At 37.8% G+C, this 22076-nt stretch overlaps 2 protein-coding genes across 3 annotated transcripts in view; one reads left to right on the top strand and one right to left on the bottom strand.

Moving 5' to 3' along the window:
* Positions 1 to 22076, top strand: part of NTN1 (netrin 1) — a 215951-nt gene that overhangs the window by 154528 nt on the left and 39347 nt on the right. The window lies entirely within an intron of this gene.
* STX8 (syntaxin 8) overlaps positions 15 to 22076 on the bottom strand; it is a 110711-nt gene continuing 88649 nt past the window's right edge. The window contains exon 8 of the mRNA XM_088133492.1: positions 15 to 2997. Coding sequence (XP_087989618.1) covers positions 2930 to 2997 — 68 coding nt within the window. The 3' untranslated portion in view covers positions 15 to 2929. The remainder of the gene's footprint in view (positions 2998 to 22076) is intronic.

Raw genomic sequence — 22076 nt, 5'->3', positions numbered from 1 at the left:
CTTCCAATACATAATTTAAGTTGAAAAACACAATTTATTTGATCTGAGGAAAAGAGTCCAGCTCACACAACATTATCTCCATATGACATATATGCCAGTTCGTATTAACTGGGCACTGTGTTTCCCAATTCTGCAAGCAAAAATCTAGAAAGTCTTCCGTTCAAAATTCATTTCACCAGAGGCGACTCAGCTGCTTTTCCCTCAGCTTGGCTAAATTTACTGAATTGTTATAAAGATGAATATAAAATATGTGAAGATGTGAAAATATCTGAAAGCTTTACATACATAATTTCAAAAACCAATAAATGTTAAATATTTTATAACAAATCTATCATGCCGTCATAAAAATATTCCAACCATAAAATGCATTATTTCTTTTCAACATTGAGAAGGCACACATCACAGTAAGAAGACTGTTTTGAAAACCTCTCTCCAAGGAGGACTACTTCTCTTGGGAAAGTAGTATTATTTTAACTGAAGATCAGAAGATAAGCCAAAACTTTCATGTGCTTGATTTAACTATAAGCTATCAAGTCACTCTGATCCCTTTTCATTACTAACAATTTTATCAGCCTCCAAACCAGGCAAAGATCTGGTTTGCTCCATCTCTCCTTAGAAGAACATGCACATGGAATCATGAATTCAGAAAAGTTTGACCTGGTCCAGCTTCAGAAGTGAATTGCTCCAGTGATAATGAAAACCTAAACTGAAGTGACCAGTAATCCTTCAGTAGAAAAGTGATCTTGTTACCTTTCAGTAAAAAGGGAGCTGCTCACACTGACTCGTTCACTTTCACCATAGACTCATAGAGTTGTGAAAGACCTTATAGGCCACCTAGTCTAACCCTCTGACTCAGTGCAGGATCTGCTAAAGAATTTTGGACAAATCCAGATTGTTTGAAGACTTCTGTTGAAGGAAACTGTACTGCTGCATGAGGCAACCAATGCCATCAATTGAGAGTTCTGACCATCAGGAAATTCCTCCTATATCTAACCTGAATCTTTTTTTTTTCTTCTTCAATCCTGTAATTTCCACCCACTGGTCTTGCCCTCCAGAAAAACAAGTCCACTCCTTCCTCTTTAATGATAACTCTTCTGATATCTGGAGACTAGTATCATATCGCCCCATGGTCCTCTTTTCTGCAGATTACACAAACCCAGTTCCTTTAACTGTTCCTCACAGGACTTGGTTTTCAGTTCCCTAACTATCTTTGTAGCCTCCTCTGAATTCACTCCAGTTTGTCACTGGACATACTTTTCCAAGTGGAAAATGACCAAGAAAAGTAGAGTGAGACATTTATTTCCTGGGATCTGGACTCTATTGCTATTAATATATCCTAAAATAGAATTTTCATCTATTAGCAGGTTCAGAATGTGATCTACAGTTCACATTGCTTTAATCAATATTACAATGTAACTTTAAAGTTACATTGCTTTAATCAATATTACCAAGCATATCCATGTCTAACATAATTGATTATAGTATGATAGTTTGCCTTTTTGTTTGTACTACTGAAAGGCAACTTCTTATGATGGGTACCCTATGGTGAATACCTCTGGCAAGAGAGAAAGTAGCCTTTGATATCAGTTGGTCAAACATTCCATTTGCAGATTTTTATCCTCTCTTCCCAATTAATATCTTGATTTTAACCAAACATTATCATATTCAATAGTGGATGATCAATTCTATTCAGTCAAACATGGGAAAGACCAGATACTCTGGAATAGTAAATAACACAAAAGAGTTTACACAACAGCTTTCAGCCATTTACTAGATATGTACATAAAGCTCTTAATATAGTTTTCTTCTGAAACCTACTGATCTCATAGCACATTTCCCCCAATCTGAATTATTCAGCATAATGACATTCTAGCCCATATTCTACATGGTCTAGAATGTCATTAATCCTAGATATTCAAGAAGGTAAAGAAAGTAATCCTATAGAACTATAATGGCTTCTATTCAGTCTTACTACTTTGCTATCCATTATGTCAATACATACATAGCAAAAATAACAATATCTGAACATGAATTAATATAGGGGTTTAATCCATTGCTGCATAAACACAAAGATGTTCATGCAATAGGACTTCCTTCTCTCCCTTGCAGCCCTCATCCTCCCAAATGTGCTCTGCTAATGCTTCAATGTAGATTTTGAGTGTTCAAGGTAAGTTACAGAAGGAGATTCACTTCCCTGCCAATTCTGCTGAGAATCATTCTCGTCTACTTTCAGAACAAATATGGAAACAATACATTTTGAAATTCTGTGTATCTACAGTAATTCCTTTTCTTCCCTGCTATTAATATAACTAAGTAAAGAAAAGAAACCCAGGTATAATATAATATGTTCAATTTTTGGACAGAACCTTCATCTTTTAATTCCAAAATACATTTCTGGTTGCTACTATCTTACAACAGTAATTGCCCTCTGACTCAAGTCAAAGATTTTGTGGATTTTTTTTTTTAATTTGAAAGATGCCAGCAAATCTATGTGCACCCTTGCTCTTACTTCAAAGATGGCAGTTTCTCTTGAATCACTGAAATTCTCTCATGAAGAAGCATATATTTCAGCTACAAGGAACTAATGTTAGAAAAAAAATGCTAATATTTTAATTAGACACTGTAGAGATTAAGAGAAAAATCCATTTAGTACTCTTAAAAGCATTTATAGACAAAAAGTATTTCTTTGAAATTAATTATATTTATGCCTTGAAGTTTATTAGGTGAGTCATTTCTTTTCCAGTTATGTTCTTGAGTATACAAAGTTTTATACAGAATTTTGCAAAACCTTTGTGCAGCTTGGCCATGGATCTGCCTCTTGGAATGGAGTGAGTATAGCTGCATCCATAGAGAGTGCCAACAAGGAGGTGGAGTTGTCCTTGCCACAGACTGCAATTAACACTTAGTTGCAAAATGAGATAACCTCTGATTACTTCGTAGGCCACACAGCAACAACCACAATAGCAATCAGCAATAAGACGATCACCACCATCATCCCTGAAAGAAACCAAAAATATAACCTAATTATTCTTTATAATTATTTTAAATCTCATAAACAGATACACTTTAAAGAAGTCTCCATTGGAGAAGAATGGATTTATTCCTAAAAGGCAACATTTGATTTCTCAGTTTTATCAATTCAACTGTTCAGTCTCTGGAGCCATTTCAAAGGCATTTCAGCAAGTTGCCTATTTTGAGGACTGATGTGTGTATGATTTAATTTTATCAGCTAAATCTTTATTCCTGTTTTGATTTGTTAAATAGAAGTGGGAACCATCAAACTGTCACAGTAATAAAAGGAATTAGTCTTATATTCTGCTTGGGAAACTAGCATATTTCCATTTTGCTGAAGAAACACAAGTACAGGGGATAGAGCTTCATGCAAAGATGTTTGTTTAACACATTCACACACACAATTTTCAGAAAGGATACCACAATTTTAAGAATATTAAGTGCACAAAAAGTTCACATACAAATTCTCAGTATTTAATGAAGTAATTCAGCATTTCTGATTTCAAATAACCTGAGTGCCCAGGCCACAAGAAAATGCATGTTAGTCTTGATCCCCATTACTATAATTTTACAGATAGATGTAGTTTAAGATTGGAATGAATACGCACACACACAAAAGCATTAAATAAATACTAGTTATAGGATTAATGTTTATTAGTTGCAATAATTTTGTATGTAGTGGCTGAAGAGTAACCTAAAAAATGCATGGATTCCACTTTCATATTCCTCCTCTTTAAAGATTTTAAATTAAATAGGTCAGCTTTGAAAAGCCCATCTCTCTTTCGTTATATTTTTTCATCGTACAGAATTTCACATTTAGATGAAATCGCTATACAATTTTCCACCATTTTGAGGAAGGGAAAAAATAGAAACAGTACCTTCAGTCATATAGCTGGTTTGATATAGTTTTTAAAAACGATAACACCAGGAAAATAGTCAGAAAGTACTGTTCACTTGGCAAAATGAGACCTTTGTTCCCAATCACCAAAATGCTGTCCATCCCTAAATAACTTCTCATCCCCTGACTTCCTTGTAAGCTCGGCCAGTAGCCACAAGATTTAACATGGAGATCTGTTGCCACCTATCCCTTTTCTCTGATCCCAGGAGAAGGGAATCTCTAAGGCTGCAACAAACTAAGCCACTGGGAGTAAGGGAGCCATCCAGCCAGCATTCATTTAACCTCCTCTTAGGCAAGTTAGCTAAATTCAACCTAAATATATTAGAGGAACAGTCCTTTAAAGATAAAATCCCCTGCTCCAACTCCAGTTATGAGTAAATGTTTATTAAAAGAAAAAAAAAGAAAAGAAAAGGAGAAAAGGCAGTAAAACACATAAAATCCAGTGTGATAAAGTAGACTACTGTAACCAAATCAAATCAATCATTTCATAAACTCAGTTCCTCATTCAGGTTTCCTGATTCAATAGTATTGCACCCATTGATATTACCTGACCTGCTGAGTTAGCTAGGATGATAAAGAATATTGGAGCTATCTTTTTCCTGGCCAGTGGGGATTAATATGCAAAGGTTGAAGACCCAAAGGAGGTGAGGAGCAGCAGCTTTCCTTTCTGGGAGCCTTTTGTGTTTGCAACAGGGATGCTGACTGGAACAGGACTATATTCAACCGGACAATTCAGGGCAAGACTGCCAGGCCCAGCCTCCCCGTGGTCACATTCTGATCCAGTTCGCAACCCATTATTGAGAGTAAAAATAAGGTTCAGGAGATTCAATTTCCAATTCCTGTGTCATTCCTTCATTATGCTGCTTATGCTAAAACTATGCATACATTTGGTGTATGATTCTCTGGTATGTATTACTGTAATAGGCAGTCTATTAGTCAAGAAAAAACATACTTCGATAGTATGTTTTCTGATATACTTCTCTGTGCTGATTTTTAGAACATTTCTTGAAATTTTAGTTCCTATCTGTTTTCAATGCGATATCTATATTGATTCATTTACTTACTATATTTGATGCCACACATTCCTGAAGGCTCTGACCACCTACTAATCAAAAACAACTTTAAAAAAACCCTGAATAAGAATAAACCTGCCCGTGCAAAATAATAAAAAATCCCAACAGCATCATAAGGGACAAAAAGCAAAACCAAAAACATAACTTAAGCAGTTGGCTAAGAGAATTCTTAGAGGAGGAGGATGGATATCCAAAACATATAAAGCATTTATAGGCTGGATTTTGGTTCTGTGGATGTTCACCCAGACAAATGCGTGAGAGACGGAACTGCTGAAATCCGTGACTGGGTTGAAGGGAAGCCTCTAGAGAGAAAATGTCTAGAGGGAAAAGCTGTGCTAGTCTGAATGTATGGATGAAGAAGTGAGATCTATCTGGTGAAAGAAAACAGTATAAAAAGAGAAGTTACTTTCATGGTGACTGAAATTAGGCCTCCAAAGAAAATATGCAAAGTCGTGCATGGCAAATGTAAACATCAATGTACCCCTGAAGTGAGTCACTCATTCAAGCTTATTTTACTCCCATCCATTGCAGAAGGGCAGCACAATGGTGGGCACTGTCTCCTGCATTGCAAAGTTTCCGAGCGGCAGAGCCTGCCAAGCTGCTGAGTTCTTCTCTTGGTGCTTTTGCAGTGCCTTTGGAACGGCTGAGCAAGATGCCTAAACAAGCGCAAAGTTCTGCAGGAGAGAGCGAGGGGATGCTGCATGCTGGAGGGGAGCTCTCTGAGAACCAGACAAGGCAGCTCCTTATCATTCTGCTTTTGTCTGTTTTCAGATGACGAACAGGAATAGCTGACGAAGGAAGGACTGGCAGGAATAGCGTTCATTCTCTTGTTCCATATTTCCCTTCTCTGTCAAGGGTTGGTTTTCCGTGAGCTACTATATCTAGTTAGACTGTTAGAGCAAAAAACAACCAAGAGACTAACAACATCTGGCAAAACTATTATCATGCCTGCTTCAATGCATAAAAGACTTGGATGTGCAGAAGGTAAATTTGAGTGACGATGGAGGGAGGCATGAGTTTGGCTTGCAAGGAGAGCTAGAATGTGAGAATTGTCACAGATGAAGTTTGCTACACTTTTATTACAATGACTTTTTGCAGGTAAAGCCTCAAATCACAAAGAAGAATTTCCAGAAGACCAGCTATGTTAGGGTTTTTTTGCAGCAAATACAATAAAGGGTCTTGTAGCTCCTTCAAGACTAATTCATTTATTCCCACTTCAATGAAGATCCTTCCCTGGAGATCCAGAGAGCACTATTTCTGGGCATGCTTTTGGAAAGGACAACAACAGTTTGTTAGTCTGTGATGGATAAGCATGGAGCATACTTAAGTGCTCTTAAAGACCTATTGCATTTTCAGTGCAGAGCAAGATAATATTCATAGGCTGTTCAGATATCAAAGTGCTTGAAAATTAACATTAACATTACAGTATCTTCTGCAAATCACCTAGTCCTGTCTGCTACTGGTCAAGAGATACTCTCAGAGTCAAACTCTACTTTCTCTCTTCATGAGAAGCAGAAAAAGTACAGACAGTTTATTCTTTGTTACATAGCACTTTAGCCTGAAATCACACCTATTTGGGTGAATGTATTGGTAAAGGGTTTTTGATGTAACACTTACTTTTTCAGAGACCTTCATAGATGTTGTGGCAGCCTGGCTCTTTTGCTTGTGTGCTGTGTTGGTATTAAACATTTCAGCTGCACCTGTGTCCCTTTGCCCCAAAGAAGCAGTTGTATTATTGCTTTTGACTTCCTTTTTATCTGCCACAGCTTGAGAAACAATCTTAAATTTAGGTTCTGGAGTTTGCTATCAAGAGTTGTGGCAGCCATGAACAGAAATCAAAAGCTGGCCTTGTAGAGCAGTTGTTGAAGACTCAGAAAGCTATATAATTTGGCAGGAACTGAAATAAACGTACTGGCTGGTAAAGTCCAGTCTCTAGAGAATCAGATCTGCGAGGTTATTAGGGCTGAGTTCTGCCCACTTCCTTATTCAATTATCTTCAAAAGAATTCACAGCATAATTTACCCCAGAGTACAATTCAAATTAACCCATGTGATATTGCAGATTTCTATCATTTCCAATAGATTGTGCCAAAAAACTTCATGATAGATTTTCCTCCAAATAAAAGAATACTTATACAATATACATTGGACATTCAAGCAAAGAAATGGCAATCTGTCTAAGAAATAATATAGCACAAACTTTGGCACCAAGATTACACTGGGTCAAATCTATGATAAAAGGAATGCATCACTAGACAGCATTCACTTTTGAAATTTAAATCTGTATATTGAGTGCACTGTTGGGAGACTTGAAAGAACAAGTTAGGGATAGATCATCATGGAGAAAATCTATCTATGTGGTCGCTAGGAGTCAAAAACAACTTGATGGCACATAATCAATCATCAATCGTTAATGCATTATATAATGTACAACTGAACACATTTGAAATGTAATATTTAGTACAAATGAGGAAAACATCAGCCCAGATTAATAAAATCCTGGAAAAAAAATCTGTAATTATTATTTTTTCTTAAAAAGCCAACATGACTTCATATTTGGAGTTAAGCACTGCCAGGCCATCCTATGTAGCATAAAAGAATTTGTCAGATGTAACTCACTAGAAAAGATGGAGGTATGCAATTAGTTTTCCAGTTTGAAAAACTTGGTGGTAACCTTATTTGGCATGTACTAATCATAAAGTTGCCTCACTCCTGAAACCACCAGGATTTATTTAACCAGATAAATGCAGGTACCGAATCACATTCTTTTAAAACCGATTTTAATTTTCTGAGTTAAAACTTGGCCTTCAATCACAAAATCCTTAACAATAGAGTCATGCACTGGAGAAAGCTTTAAGAACATCATAGAATATGTGCAATAAGTTCATCATATCTGTACTGTAATATATTTTTCAATGTTATTCAAAGCTAACAACTTTATAATCAATCAATATTTATGATATACAGTGCATTCAGAAAGTATTCAGACCCCCTTCACTTTTTTCAATTTTGTTACGTTGCAACCTGACACTACAATCATTCAAATTCATTTTTTTTCTCACTAATCTACACTCAGTACCCCATAATGACAAAGTGAAAACAGAATTTTAGAAATGTCTGTAAATTTATTAAAAAGGAAAAACTGAAATATCACACTGGCAGAAGTGTTCAGACCCTTTGCAACAGCACTTGAAATTTAGCTCAGGTGCCTCCTATTTCTCTTGATAGTTGCTGAGCTGTTTCTACACCTTGATTGGAGGCCACCTGTGGTAAATGAATTGATTGGACGTGATTTGGAAAGGCACACACCTCTCTATAGAAGGCCTCACAGCTGACAACGCATACTGTATCAGCAAAAGCCATGAGGTCAAAGGAACTGCCTGCAGAGCTCAGAGACAGGATTATTGCAAGGCACAGATCTGGGGAAGGCTACAAAAACATTTCTGCTGCACTGAAGGCTCCCAAGAGCACAGCAGCCTCCATAATTCTCAAATGGAAGAAGTTTGGCACAACCAGGGCTCTTCCAAGAGCTGGTTGCCTGGCCAAACTGAACAACCGGGGGAGAAGAGCCATAGAGGTGACCAAGAACCCAATGGTCACTCTGACTGAGCTCCAGAGATCCTGTGTGGAGATGTGACAAAGTTCCGGAAGGACAACCATCACTGCAGCCCTCCACCAATCTGGGCTTTATGGCAGAGTGGCTAGACGGAAGTCTCTCCTCAGTGCAAAACACAGGAAAGCCTGCTTGGAGTTTGCAAAAAAGCACCTGAAGGACTCTCAGACTGTGAGGAACAAGATTCTCTGGTCTGATGAAACCAAGATTGAGCTGTTTGGCCTCAATTCTAAATGTTATATCTGGAGGAAACCAGGCAGCGCTCATCACCTGCCCAATACCATCCCAACAGTGAAGCATGGTGGTGGCAGCATCATGCTGTGGGGGTGTTTTTCAGCAGCAGGGACTGGGAGACTGGTCAGGGTTGAGGGAAAGCTGAATGGAACAAAGTACAGAGATATCCTCAATGAAAACCTGTTCCACAGCGCTCAGAACCTCAGACTGGGCCGAAGGTTCACCTTCCAACATGACAACGATCCTAAGCACACAGACGAGACAACACAGGAATGACTTAGGGACACTTCTGTGAATGTCCTAGAGTGGCCCAGCCAGAGCCCTGACTTGAACCCTATTGAACATCTCTGGAGAGACCTGAAAATGGCTGTCCACCGACAGTCCCCTTCCAACCTGATTGAGCTTGAGAGGATTTGCAAAGAAGAATGGCAGAAAATCCCCCAATCCAGGTGTGCAAAACTTGTCATGTCATGCTGAAAAAGACTTGAGGCTGTAATTGCTGCCAAAGGTGCTTCAACAAAGTACTGAGTAAAGGGTCTGAATACTTAAGTGCATGTGATATTTCAGTTTTTCCTTTTTAATAAATTTACAGACATTTCTAAAATTCTGTTTTCACTTTGTCATTATGGGGTACTGAGTGTAGATTAACGAGAAAAAAAAATGAATTTGAACGATTGTAGTATCAGGCTGCAACATAACAAAATTGAAAAAAGTGAAGGGGATCTGAATACTTTCCGAATGCACTGTATTATAAAAGTGGTTCTTGATGCTTAATCATCCCTGTACATATTTTAAAACTGTAACTCTGCTAGGCATGGTATATAACCTAAATTAATCTTTAATCTCAGGATTTAGAATTGGCAACTTTGATCTAATAAAATCTTTTCTAATGGGAAAACTCCTTTCATTAACATTTTGTGTTTTCTTTTATGCATATCTACCCTTCTATAATGCTGCAAGAGTGATTTAAGCAATTATCACACAGGAATGAAGATCAACATTAATGTCTGCAGATACAATACAGCTTCAGTGTATCTACAATTCCAATGAATTGTGGGCAAAAAAGGTCTTTGTTTTTCTTCTTATCCACTGAGACTAGCTGGTAAGGTAAAAAGAATGAGTTTTTTTTTTTTTTTTAAAAGAAACATTTTCATGTCTTGCATGTCAAATTCCATCAGAAAAAGTGTATACTGAATTTCTAACCCAAAATGTTTATTGTCTCTATGATGAAATAATTCCCAGAGTTTATGGTCCCAAACCACAGGCACAATTTGAGTGAATGAAAGGAAATGAGATAAATGTTTCCCCTCATCTATCATTGTTAGACTTCAATTGCACTCTCTCTCTCTCTCTCTCGAATCTGTTCCTCCTTTTTTTTTTTTTTTTTTAGAGAAATGCCAGATAATATACTTTGCTATTTCCAAGTGGAATTTGAAACACTTTCCATTTTCTTTCTGGGAAGCAGAGTTGTTAAAGACTCCATATTCAGCAGAGCTTTCCAATTAGAGGACAGTTTCCTTTGACCAAACTTTGAAACATTTGTTCTGAGGCAGTAAAAGCAATTATTCGTCCAACTTTATCTTAGTTTTATATTTCTAACCCAATGTTTCTGTTTGGGAGAAAAACACTTCTCTAGCATGGCTGTGTGAAGGCAAACATAGATATGAAAAGGAAGTGAAGCAAGCCCAGGGCATTGTGGGAAAGGGGCAAAGGCCTGGAATCATTGGCACATATGTTGGCAGCCCCTGGTGGGCGGTCATGAAGTCTGGTCCTCACTACACAGTCAGCAGCAAGAAGTTCGCCTTTCCAACTCCTGTCATTACATCACAACAAAAGAAAAAACAACTTTGAGAGAAACACTGAAGCAGGATTTTAAAAATGAACAGTTGATGGAAGAACAAAAAAAAGAAAAGAAAAAGTATGCCAGAGCAGAAGGTTGTCTTTCAAAGATTAGTTCTTTCTGGGCCTTGTGGTCCCTGGAACGCTTTGGATTCTTGATCATTATATAGCTAAGGAAGTGATTTCTTTAAATACTCCCTGTGCTATTCAAATACTAAAAATATCTCCTTGGGCTGGTGTTTTTTAACAAGACACATCATCGTCCTAATATGCTGTCAGGCACACCAATAAACATTTCAGCATGGGCTGCCCAGTCCATCTATTTCTATCATAGTTGTGTTGTTATAAATGAAAAACATTTAACCCCACTGACATCATAAATCACACTTTGAGAAACTCTACGTGAATAACTCAAGCTGTAGGCTTTCTTTTTGAATGACAAGTTAAAACTGAGAAGAAAAGATCAATATACCCACAAAAGGAATGACTTCTCATGATATTTACTTTTAAGAAATGACTGCAGAGAAAACTAAACTTATCTAGTGTATATCAGAAACAGATAACTTATAAGTTAGTGGTATCCATGACAAACCCCAATGACGTCAACATTTTATGTGTGTCATGACATCACATAAGTTGTATGATTATGCAATGACATAACTTTCAATGAAAGTATGGAAGTTGCATTGTTTGCACACTGACATTATTTGCCCCCCTTGAGGCCCCATCCCATAGAGACCCATGCTTACAAGCAGTGCTAACATTCTGTATTTTCAAATTGTGTTCAGAGTCTTTGCATTTTATTTTGTATATGGCTCTTCTTTATCCTCTTTTGGTATTAGGTCATCTATTTGCACATAATGTTTTTAGGGACTTTCTTGGTTTGTATTTTACAGCTATTCTGCATATTGGAGTAGCCTGTGGATAGATTATGAAATGCCTTTGATGTATGAGAGGTTTACCTTTTGGTAAATTGTAATATTTTGTTATAGCCAGTTGGGTGGACATCTACTTTTTCATGAGGCTGCAGGGGGATTCATTATGTTGAAGGGTGTCTTGAAAGTAGATTATTATCTATTGTGTTTTGCAGTTCTGGTGTGCTGCAGTGTGTTACAGCTTGCCTGCATAGGGTTTTTTTGTACTTTTTATGTGTTATTGGGTTGCAGCTGTAATAGTTGAGGATGGTTTTAATTGTGAGCCACCCGGAGTTGCCCTCTGGGAGAGATGGGCAGCATGCATGCATGCATGCATGCATAAATAAATAAATAAATAAGTTTGTGTGAGTTGCTTTTCTATGGACTTAGGTTTCTAGTAGGCCATTATTTTCTCTGCTAATGAGGATGCCTAGCAAAGGTAGTTTGCTGTTATTTTCTTTTTCTTTTCTGTACTTCATTCTTTCAAGTGTTTGGCTGTTCTTGGACTTGGATGACTTGGATTTCTTTGCATTTTTAAAAGATTGAGTCCTCCTATGCACTGAAAACACAACTTTATAACCATGAAGGGACAAAAAGGAAAATTAATTAATTAATGTATCTCCTTATTCACAAATAAGCTGTTCTATAAAGTCAGAAGGAAAGATGCCTACCACCTGGACTGGAAAGACCAGAGATGGGTGGTGGCAGCAAAGGCTGGTGAATAACCACAAGAGCCATCTGAGGCTGGAACAGCTACTTCCATTCATCACACTGTTGTTAAAGGGGACAACAGTTAAAGTGCATTCAGAAGAAAGACTGGAGCAAAAACCTGAGAGAATTAGGCATTGCAGAGTTCCAGTTTTCTGTCCTCTACCCCACATTCTTAACAATCTATTCATTTTTGTTCGGGGCAAATCAATCACAAATGATTAACCAGGAAAAAAAATCTCAGTTTACAACCAAACGGGTAATGCAACCAAAGTTATCATAAAGAACATGTGGAAAATGTTTTGTGGTCAGGTCACAGAAGATATGCAGCAAGAACCATAAATTTGAAAGGAAGAAGGCCTGAATAATTTATCAATGAATAACATGTTAATATCCCAGAGTGTATGATAGAGCAGAGCTGACAGATATATTTGGAATGTGGAAAGCTTACTGTGGTGCTCTCACTACATGACTGACAATATGGGGGAGATGAGAGGCTTCCATAAACAAAATGGCTGCTACAGTGATGTGCGCAATAAAAAACAGACAAGTATCAGAATTCAAATCAATGTAGTGTTTCCCACCACATGCCATCTACTATGATCTCTCCCACCCCAATTTATCTCTGTCTTTTGCGGGGGGGGGGGAGAAAAGCAGATTTTCAAATAAAGCATTGAGGTATACCAACCCACATACTTTATTTTCTAATTATAACTATGGGCCCAGATCAAGATGGTGCTAGAGGCCTGCACTTTGCTTTATAGCATGCTAGCTTACCCTTTGATTTTTATATGAAAATAATCATAAAATATAATAGTTAGATGGGAAGTGAGTCTGGAGGCCAGAGGATGTGCATCTGCAAGCACTCTAGTGTCCACCATCTCATGTTATCTTGGGATAAAGGGAACACACATATACATGAAATTACATAGCTTTCTTGTTATACACTTCAATTCAGAGTATTTGTAATTTCTCTATAAATTATCTATGAGATGTTCTGCAATATATGATCAACTAGCTTTCTAATATTTCTGCTATAATACAGTCAGAGATGATGCATCTCCATCTCTACGTTTTTGCTACTCTAATGTCTTCTAAATTCTGCTCCAGTTTTACAACTATGTTGGTTAAGTAGCAGATTAAATGTCTGCTACTGAAGCTGAAGTACTGTGAAAATGTTGAAGATTTTTCTGTATCACTTATGTAGCTGGCAACTAAATATCCAGGCCAGGGATACAGAAGATGACAATATCAATCAATATCTTGTTCTGATTCCAATTTATGGCATTTCATTTATTGTCCCTAACTTTTTGTCCATCCCTAATGGACAATGTGTTAGTGGCAGCAGTCATTCCCAACCTATTTTTCAAATTACGTTCAACAAAGCATCTCAGAGGATTTGCCCTCTGTTTGCCAGAGACTATACTGGATTCCTAAAGCTTCAAAAAGCCACACTCCAGGAGAATTGTCAGGCTACCAACTTTTTTGTCTTAGAATTTTTAAAAGGATCATCCATACCAGGGATGCAATTAGTACTAGCAGCAAAGAACACAATTTTTCTGTCCCCAAGATCCCATTTGTGGTTGTAAAGAGGACCAACTGAAGCTTCTCTGTAAATAAATCCATCTCTCAGCACATTCTGTCACAGAACAAAAAGCTAATCAATCAGTACTATGATTTTCAGGAGCATCTGTCAGTGAAGAAGGAACTAAAGAAATGGAAGACTGTATAACTAGATTTGTCCATTCACTTCTACACCCAAGTCTCAGGTCATCTTTCAAGATGCTCTTGGAAAATTTATCCAGCTGTTTCAACTCTAACTTTAGTGGTTCACAAGTTAAACAGTTCTTGCCCATCTGATTCTTTTAAAGTTTGCTTATCACTTTTGATGCTGAGGACTATCCATTCTTTCTTCTTCAGTCTAAATAAGATCACCCTTGTCTTCTCTGTGACTCCTTGCATAAGACTGTCTGTATTTCTTCTGTCCTCCTTAATCACATAGGCAACCTTAAATAACCTGAGTTCAGATGTTCCAAAATCGTCCAACACACTGGTTCCCTCATAGAGAAAGAACCAAAAGCTTGGGACAAATACCTTGACTGTGAAGTTTTCTATAGCAATTTATTCAAGTAGAACAAAACCCACATGAAACTGCAGTTGCAAAACCATATCCTTGAATGAAGTTGCACCAGCTTGTTCATAAATTAATCTACAAAAGGATTTGCATGGAGAATAATGAATGCTCTAGCCCTTCTAAATTACATCTCCACTATCATATTCTGTTATTCTCTTAGTCCACCACAAGAGATCAGATTGGAAAAGGCTGTTGTATATGTTCCATAGAATATGTAATTGTGTATTTCTATGTATAGCTATATTGATAATCTACATATGCACAAATTGGTTTAATCCACTGTAGATGGAGGTTTGGTACAAAATTATCATCACTATACGGTTTGGCCATAGGCTAATAATAATCTCCTAGAGATTATAAATAAGATTTTTAAAAGTCTATTAATTTCTTCTGCATATTTCGAGAGCAAAACCTGATGTATCCTGTTCTTTCAGCAAATCCAGTAAATTTGGAACATGGAGAACACATTCCCCTAAATCAGTAAAGCTTTATTAACATTTTGGCTCTTAAATTATACTGTGAGGCCCGTTACTGTACTTAAATGAAGAAAGCTTTTCAAGTTCTTGTCCTCACTTAACCAGTGAATATGGGAAGCCATTAGTTCAATCTGCCACAATTAACTCTCGGCTGCCCCTTCAAAGGCTCACAGGGTCTGAAGCTACTTATCATGCAAACGATCTAGGAATCTCATTCTCCTTACAAGGCAATAGAAGGGTAGAACTACTGAGTTAAGTAGATTATTGGAGAAGCAGTCACATTCAGCTGCCCTATGAGATTATCAAACCCTGGGAAATTCATACGCTAAATCCCCTGCTCCTGACACTGAACATTCATCAACCGCATTTGGATAATCCGCAATCAAGAACCTTTACAGAAGCTTCCAATATCCTTCAACCAACAAAATGACAGATGGAAAAAAAATCAATTTAATTTTGAAGTAAGAAAGCTTCAGTCTATCCACTCTGCAATTGCAAAGTTAGCCTTGTTTACAATTGAGTACTTCATTTTCAACTGAATTATCACACAACAAATTTCCAGCACTGAAAGAAAAAAAATGCTGGTGGCATTCATGACAGCACAACAGAATCCAGGATTCAGAAGTTCTTGTATGTGTATGGGTTTGATTAGCTAATATAATGCAAAGGCGAGATGCAACTTCTTCCCCTACTTCCAAATTAATGAAGGTTTTAAATATTAGGTACTTTTAAGTGGAAATTAAAAGACACCAGTTTTGTGGAAGTCTGGCCAGAGGCAATTGGAATCTCTTTGTAGCAAAACATGCTTGAGAGCTTTTTTTATCCAGGGCCAATCCTCTGGAACCAACTTCCAGGAATTATGCCTAATATCTAAGTAATCAAAACTTTAAAAGGTACTAAACATTCTATCAATCAATCAATCAATCAAATTTATATAGCCACCCATCTTACATAAAAATGACTAGGTAGTGTGGATGACTGAGGGATATATGTGATAGCATTTTCAAGCACACAGAAGTTCAAGATCTGGTCTCTGTCATCCAGAGTGCAGCTCATGGAATAATGTTCTTAAGTTACAGGAAAGCAGATTCCAGGAAAAACTTCCAAATGATAGGAGCAGTTTGACAATTACCAAGTGAGCTGGTGAGTTCCCTTTCATTGGAAGCATTTAAGCAGAGTAATCAACCATTTATTAGGAATGTTTAATTTAGTCTCCTACATTAAAATGCCCCTTCCAATTTTGTCATTCTATGGTTCTATGAAAATAGGCTTCTACTTGAAATAGTAATGGGTCTGGATTAAAACAAAAAATTAAAGTTTAATTGTCCTCACAGGTTTAGTACAGCCTTCCAGGCAACTCCAATTCAATATTTGTCCTATTTGGAGTAATTTATTTGAAAAATGTTCCATTGCTTCATTTCAGAAATAGGTAACGTAGACCACAAATAAACTTCCCTGCCAGGTTCTTGGTCTCATCTGATTTTAATCCTTTTTTAAAGTTAAAAATAGGAAGCTTACATGCTGCAAACAAAGGGTCAATTTGCAATATTTTTATTTCCAAGAATACTCTGAGTCTTGTATAGGCCCAAAAGGATTATTGGAGATAGAAATGGTGGGTAGCTGCAGCCTAGTGCTTTTTTCTACCAAAAAAGACAACCAACTGGTATGGAGTGCCTTGGGAGAGCTAGAAAGCATTGCTGGAAACAAACTTATCTATTTGTCTACTTGTACTTGGATGGTTGTGACTAACTAGACCCCTTAATTTGTGAACAGGCAAAACTTGGAAACCATTCTGTGAGAGAATGCCAACAACATATTCAACATGCTTTCAAATTTCCCAAGGTCCCTATTGGTCCCCCAGAACTACAGGGAGGAGAGGAGAGGAGAGGAGAGGATAGACATAAGGTACTCCAGCTTGGAAGAACTGTACAGATACTGATTTCTGTGATCCTGAAGGGAAGGAGTAAAAGTGCAACTGAAGGCATTAAACTGCTGTCCTGCCACCTCTTGCCTTCCCTGCTAAGACAGAATGTGGCCTGGTACACTAAGGAAAGAAACATGTTACTGATAAAATACGTAGCAACAAAAATGGGGGCATAACAAGAATAAAAGAAAGCAAAGACACTAAAAGAGTGAACCAGAGAGCTATACCAGTTCCACCTTCACTTTCTTTCTTGCTCTTCTCTCTTAACATTCCATACACGCAACATTGTAGAGAGTAAGGAAGATGACCTTACTGACCTTAGAGACATGCAAGAACTGTTATCCAGACAAAAGGGGTCGAGGCATTTTTAAAATCCAGAATTATGAGATAATGCACTCAGAAGCAACTCATGCAGACGCTTCCCTAATTCACTGAATTATAAGGAGGAGGAGGAGGAGGTATAAGTACAATCAAACTTGGAGGATTCTATATTTATAACCAACCTCAATAAAAGTAGTTTTAGCATTTCTGTTGAGTCCATTTCTTGGTCCGATCTACCTAGTGGGGCTAACAAACATTCCTTCCTGTTCCTGGAAGGGTTCCGCAAATTTCTTCAAACTTGGCTCATCAGGAAAACTGCATGATAGAAAGTTCAGTCTTTGGATTCATCTCACCAATGTATCTCCTAGGAAAATCCAAGTAACAGGCCATTAAGTAATGCCTCTATCTAGTATGCTTCTGTGAACCCTGCAAATGGCAATTAGTTCTAGAATATGCTGCCAATGATTTTGTCACTAATTGTGACTGATGTGCGTTCAAGTCAGTGTTGAGTCTTAGCAACCATGTAGATAGACCTTCTCCAGGGTGATATGTCCCCAACTTGGCCCTTCAAGTCTCCCAGTGGTGTACCCATCACTACTATAATCAAGTCCGCCAATCTTGATGCTGGTGATCCTCTTCTTCTCTTTTCTTCCACCTTTCCTAACATTATAAAGTTCTCAAGGGAGCTGGATCTCCACATAAAGTATTCAAAACATAATAATTTAAACCTGGTCCTTTAAGTCTTGAGTGACAATTCTGGACTGATTTGTTCAATGATCTATTTGTTTGCTTTCTTGGCGACCCATGGTATTTTCAAGAGCCCTCTCCACAATCAAAGTTAAAAAAAAGACAATATCCTGCTTAATGTCCAAATTTGCTTCCACCGGGAAAACCATTGTCTGCCCAATTCTGAACTCTGTGGGTATAGATACATCATGGCATCTAAATGTCTTTTCCAAGGCCTTCATTATTCCCCACCAAGTGCTGGTCTGTGGCCTATTTTTTGAGTACTAGTTTCTTTACTGTTGATAGACAAACCTAAAAGGCAGAAGGCACCCATCACTTCACTGTCTTTATTATTATTTCTAAAGCTGGCTACTGTAGCTCTTGTCATTAGTTTGAACATTACATTTAATTGCAGTCCCATTTTTTATTTTACTCCCTGATTTTTTTTACTAGAGTTTGGAGATCATTTGAATTTTCAGCTATCACAGCAGAGTCATCAGCACAGCACAGGTTATTAATGTTTCTTCCTCCAATTTTAAAACCACACTTATCTTATTCCAATCAACACCCACCCCCCTTAAGTATACAAAAGAGAGTATACAGCCTTGTCTAACTCTCTTGCTAACCTGCAGCCAGTCTGTTTCACAGTGAACCATCCAGACCATGGCTTCCTATGTGTATAGGTTTCTCATAAGGACAATATATTCTGGAATTTCCATTTTCCTAAGTATATTCTATAGCTTGCATGGTTATCACAAAGGCCTTTCTATAATCAATGACAGACATATTGACTTATTTGGGGTATTCTTTGGCTTTCTCAATTGTACATTTGGCATTTCCCTTTCCACGTAGAACTCCAATTTTGTTTGATAATTCTAAGCATTACCTTGCTAACATGTGAAATGAAGAATATTACACAATAATTTGCACAATCTGTTACATCTTCTTTCCTTGATATTGGTAAGTAGACTGACCTCTTCCAAACTGTTAGCCACCATGTCATTCTCCAAATTTGCTGGCATAGTTTGGTTAGAACCTTTAAAGATTCTTCTTCTGTTGCTTGCCATATTTCTATAGATATTCCATCAATTCCTGTGGCCTTCCAACGTGGTAATGACCAGAGTGCTGATCTAACTTTATCTTCTAGTACTAGAGGTTTTTATAAATAAAAAACATCTTCTAAGGTAACATGAACATTAACAACTCTACTGGATAGAATTTAGTAAACCTGTCCAGATTTGATCTTCTTTAAATCAATTACTGTCTATCTAATGATGTCTTTAGCATACCAATGTGAGATTGGAACCTCCTTCTGAGTTCAGATATATTTTGAAAGGCTTTCCTTGTTTTTCTGTTTCTATCTTCAGTGTCTTTATAAATGTGATTATAATACTATTTCTGGCCTCTTCTAACTTTCTGAAGTTCCTTTTTGAGATCTTTGTCTTTCTTTTCTTTGTCTTCTCTTCTCTTCTTGGCAATTTCCACTATGGAGGCGAATATGTATAGCCGGGGTTGAACTGTGGAGTCCTTGGGGTTCTCTGAGCTTGGTTCTTTTCTTGCAAACGTTTCATTACCTGGCTAGGTAACATCTTCAGTGCTAAAATGGGATGAGGTTTGCTCTCTATTTATCTGCCGTGGCCTGCTTTACCAGTGCTGGTGGGGGTTCTGTTTTGCTCTTCTGGTAGTTCATTGATTAGTGTATGTTGACTGCTTGATTGTGTGCCTGGTGGTGACCTTTGCTTCTCTGGGTGATGATTGCTGGAGATGATTGCTGGTGATTGAATGCTGGTGAGGGGATCTTCCTGTCTTTTGTCTCTTTTGAATAGTATGTAGATGCTGTTTATCTCTATGTGTCTGTTAATTGCTGCCTTGTCTGAATACCAAGCTTCCAAGAATTCTCTTGCATGTTTGGATTTGGCTTGGTCTAAAATACTGACAGTTTCCCTGACCACTCAACCTACTACAACACAACCCACACAAGCCATGAAAAGGATCACACTGCCATACATCAGAAACATCTCAGAAACCACCAACAGATTATTACAACCATATGGCATCTCTGTAGCACACAAACCAACAAAATCACTCCAAAACATCCTAAGTAAACCAAAAGACCCAGTTGCCCAAGAAGAAAAAACAGGAGTCATCTACAACATACAGTGTAAGGACTGTAACAAACACTATGTAGGATAAACAGGCAGAAGACTAGCAGAATGCATCCATGAGCACCAACTAGCAGACAGAAGACATGATGAAAATTCCTTAATTGCACAACACATGGACAGACTCAACCACAGTTTTAACTGGGAAACTGTCAGCATTTTAGACCAAGCCAAATCCAAACATGCAAGAGAATTCTTGGAAGCCTGGTATTCAGACAAGGCAGCAATTAACAGACACATAGAGATCAACAGCATCTACATACTATTCAAAAGAGACAAAAGACCAGAAGATCGCCTCACCAGCATTCAATCAACAGCAATAATCTCCAGCAATCATCACCCAGATAAGCAAAGGTCACCACCAGGCACACAATCAAGCAGTCAACATACACTAATCAATGAACTACCAGAAGAGCAAAACAGAACCCCCACCAGCGCTGGCAAAGCAGGCCACAGCAGATAAACAGAGAGCAAACCTCATCCCATTTTAGCACTGAAGATGTTACCTAGCCGGGTAATGAAACGTTTGCAAGAAAAGAACCAAGCTCAGAGAACCCCAAGGACTCCACAATTTCCACTATCTGTTTTGACATCCAGTTTGGTTTCTTATATTCCTTAGTCTGGCAAGTTCTTTTCATATTCATCCTTAACAATTCCTTGATTTCATTCCACAGTTCCTCTGGTTTTCTGGGACTGCCTAGATTGCTGTTGCTAAGCATGCAGTCATGTGATGTTGTGCTTCTCCACCACATTACTTAGCGACGGCAATTCCAGTCTCAACTGCCATCGTAACTCGAGGACTACCTGTGTTAGGAATGAAGAAATACTTGGATTGACAGAAAGAAAAAAGTTATTTCCCTGCTTCATTTCTGTTTCCTAGGCCAAATACATTTTCCTCCTTACTATTTCTAACTTTGTCATTCCAGTCTCCAACACAGGCAGCACATCTTGCTTGCATGTTCTGTGAAGCTGAAAATTCATCAGCTTTCTCTTCTTCTGCATTAGGGCTTGGAATATAGATAACTGTTCCTTGTTTTTCATCTCCTGAATACTAAACAATAGGATATTATGACTGAAACTGTCCAATTCCAGTCCCTTTTAATTTGCTGATACCTAAAAAGTCAATGTAAAGGCGATTCATTTCATCTTTCACACTGTTGAGCTTTCCCATGTCCATGCTTATGTTTCATGTTCCCACTGTAATTTTGTCTTTAGAACTTCAGACTTTCTTTTGTCCATGGCACTATCTGCACCCAGATGTACAGAAAGCTTTAATCTGGCTGCATCATAAGCACCATTATTACTCCAAAAGATCAGATGCCATCCAACCTGAGGGGCCCATCATCTGGCACTATATTGCCAATCACTTTGTCAGGTTTTCTTGATAAAATACTGGAGTGGTATATCACTGCATTTTCCTGTGTAGTATGAAATGATACCTTTGCCATTGTCACTGAAATTATCATCTGCTTCCAGCATCTTCCTATATTGTTGATGCCCAGTATAGGTGCCTGCTCATTGTAGCTGTGCAGCTGGGATGTCCTTGACGACTTGGGTGACCCTGCTTGAAGTAAATACTCTTGATGTACGTTCCCAGAGTTCCTTGCTCATCCTTCCTAGGAACAACCCATGGCACAATGAGGCAGCATAACAGGGTGTGGCAGGGGAAGGGGGTTGTCACTGAAGGTACATTTACAGTATATTCCATTTGCTGTGCACTCATGCACAGCAAAGAGAACTAAGAGTAACTGCAATTCTACCACAGAAAACTCATTTAGAAACTTCACAGTTAAACATTCTATTTTTATTATTCCTATGATAGAACAATTCTTAACATAAATGCCTCCACGGAATTCCTTAGAAAGCAAGAAAGAACATATGATATAAGAACTCCCTTAAGAATTTAACTCTCCATGCTACAAATGGAATTAAATGTCCTAAAAAGTATATTATCTTAGACACATCATCATACAAGGCACTATTTTATTGTGAAGTTATATATAAGCTAAAACTTTCTGACATATTGTAAAGGCCACATTACAA

Source organism: Python bivittatus, unplaced genomic scaffold, assembly GCF_059951505.1.
Source record: "Python bivittatus isolate LINGU-HERP-01145 unplaced genomic scaffold, Pbiv_v1 ctg000080_np1212, whole genome shotgun sequence".
Taxonomy (NCBI): Eukaryota; Metazoa; Chordata; class Lepidosauria; order Squamata; family Pythonidae; genus Python; species Python bivittatus.
The sequence above is the reverse complement of the archived record's forward strand: the minus strand, read 5'-3'. Positions and strand labels throughout refer to the sequence as shown.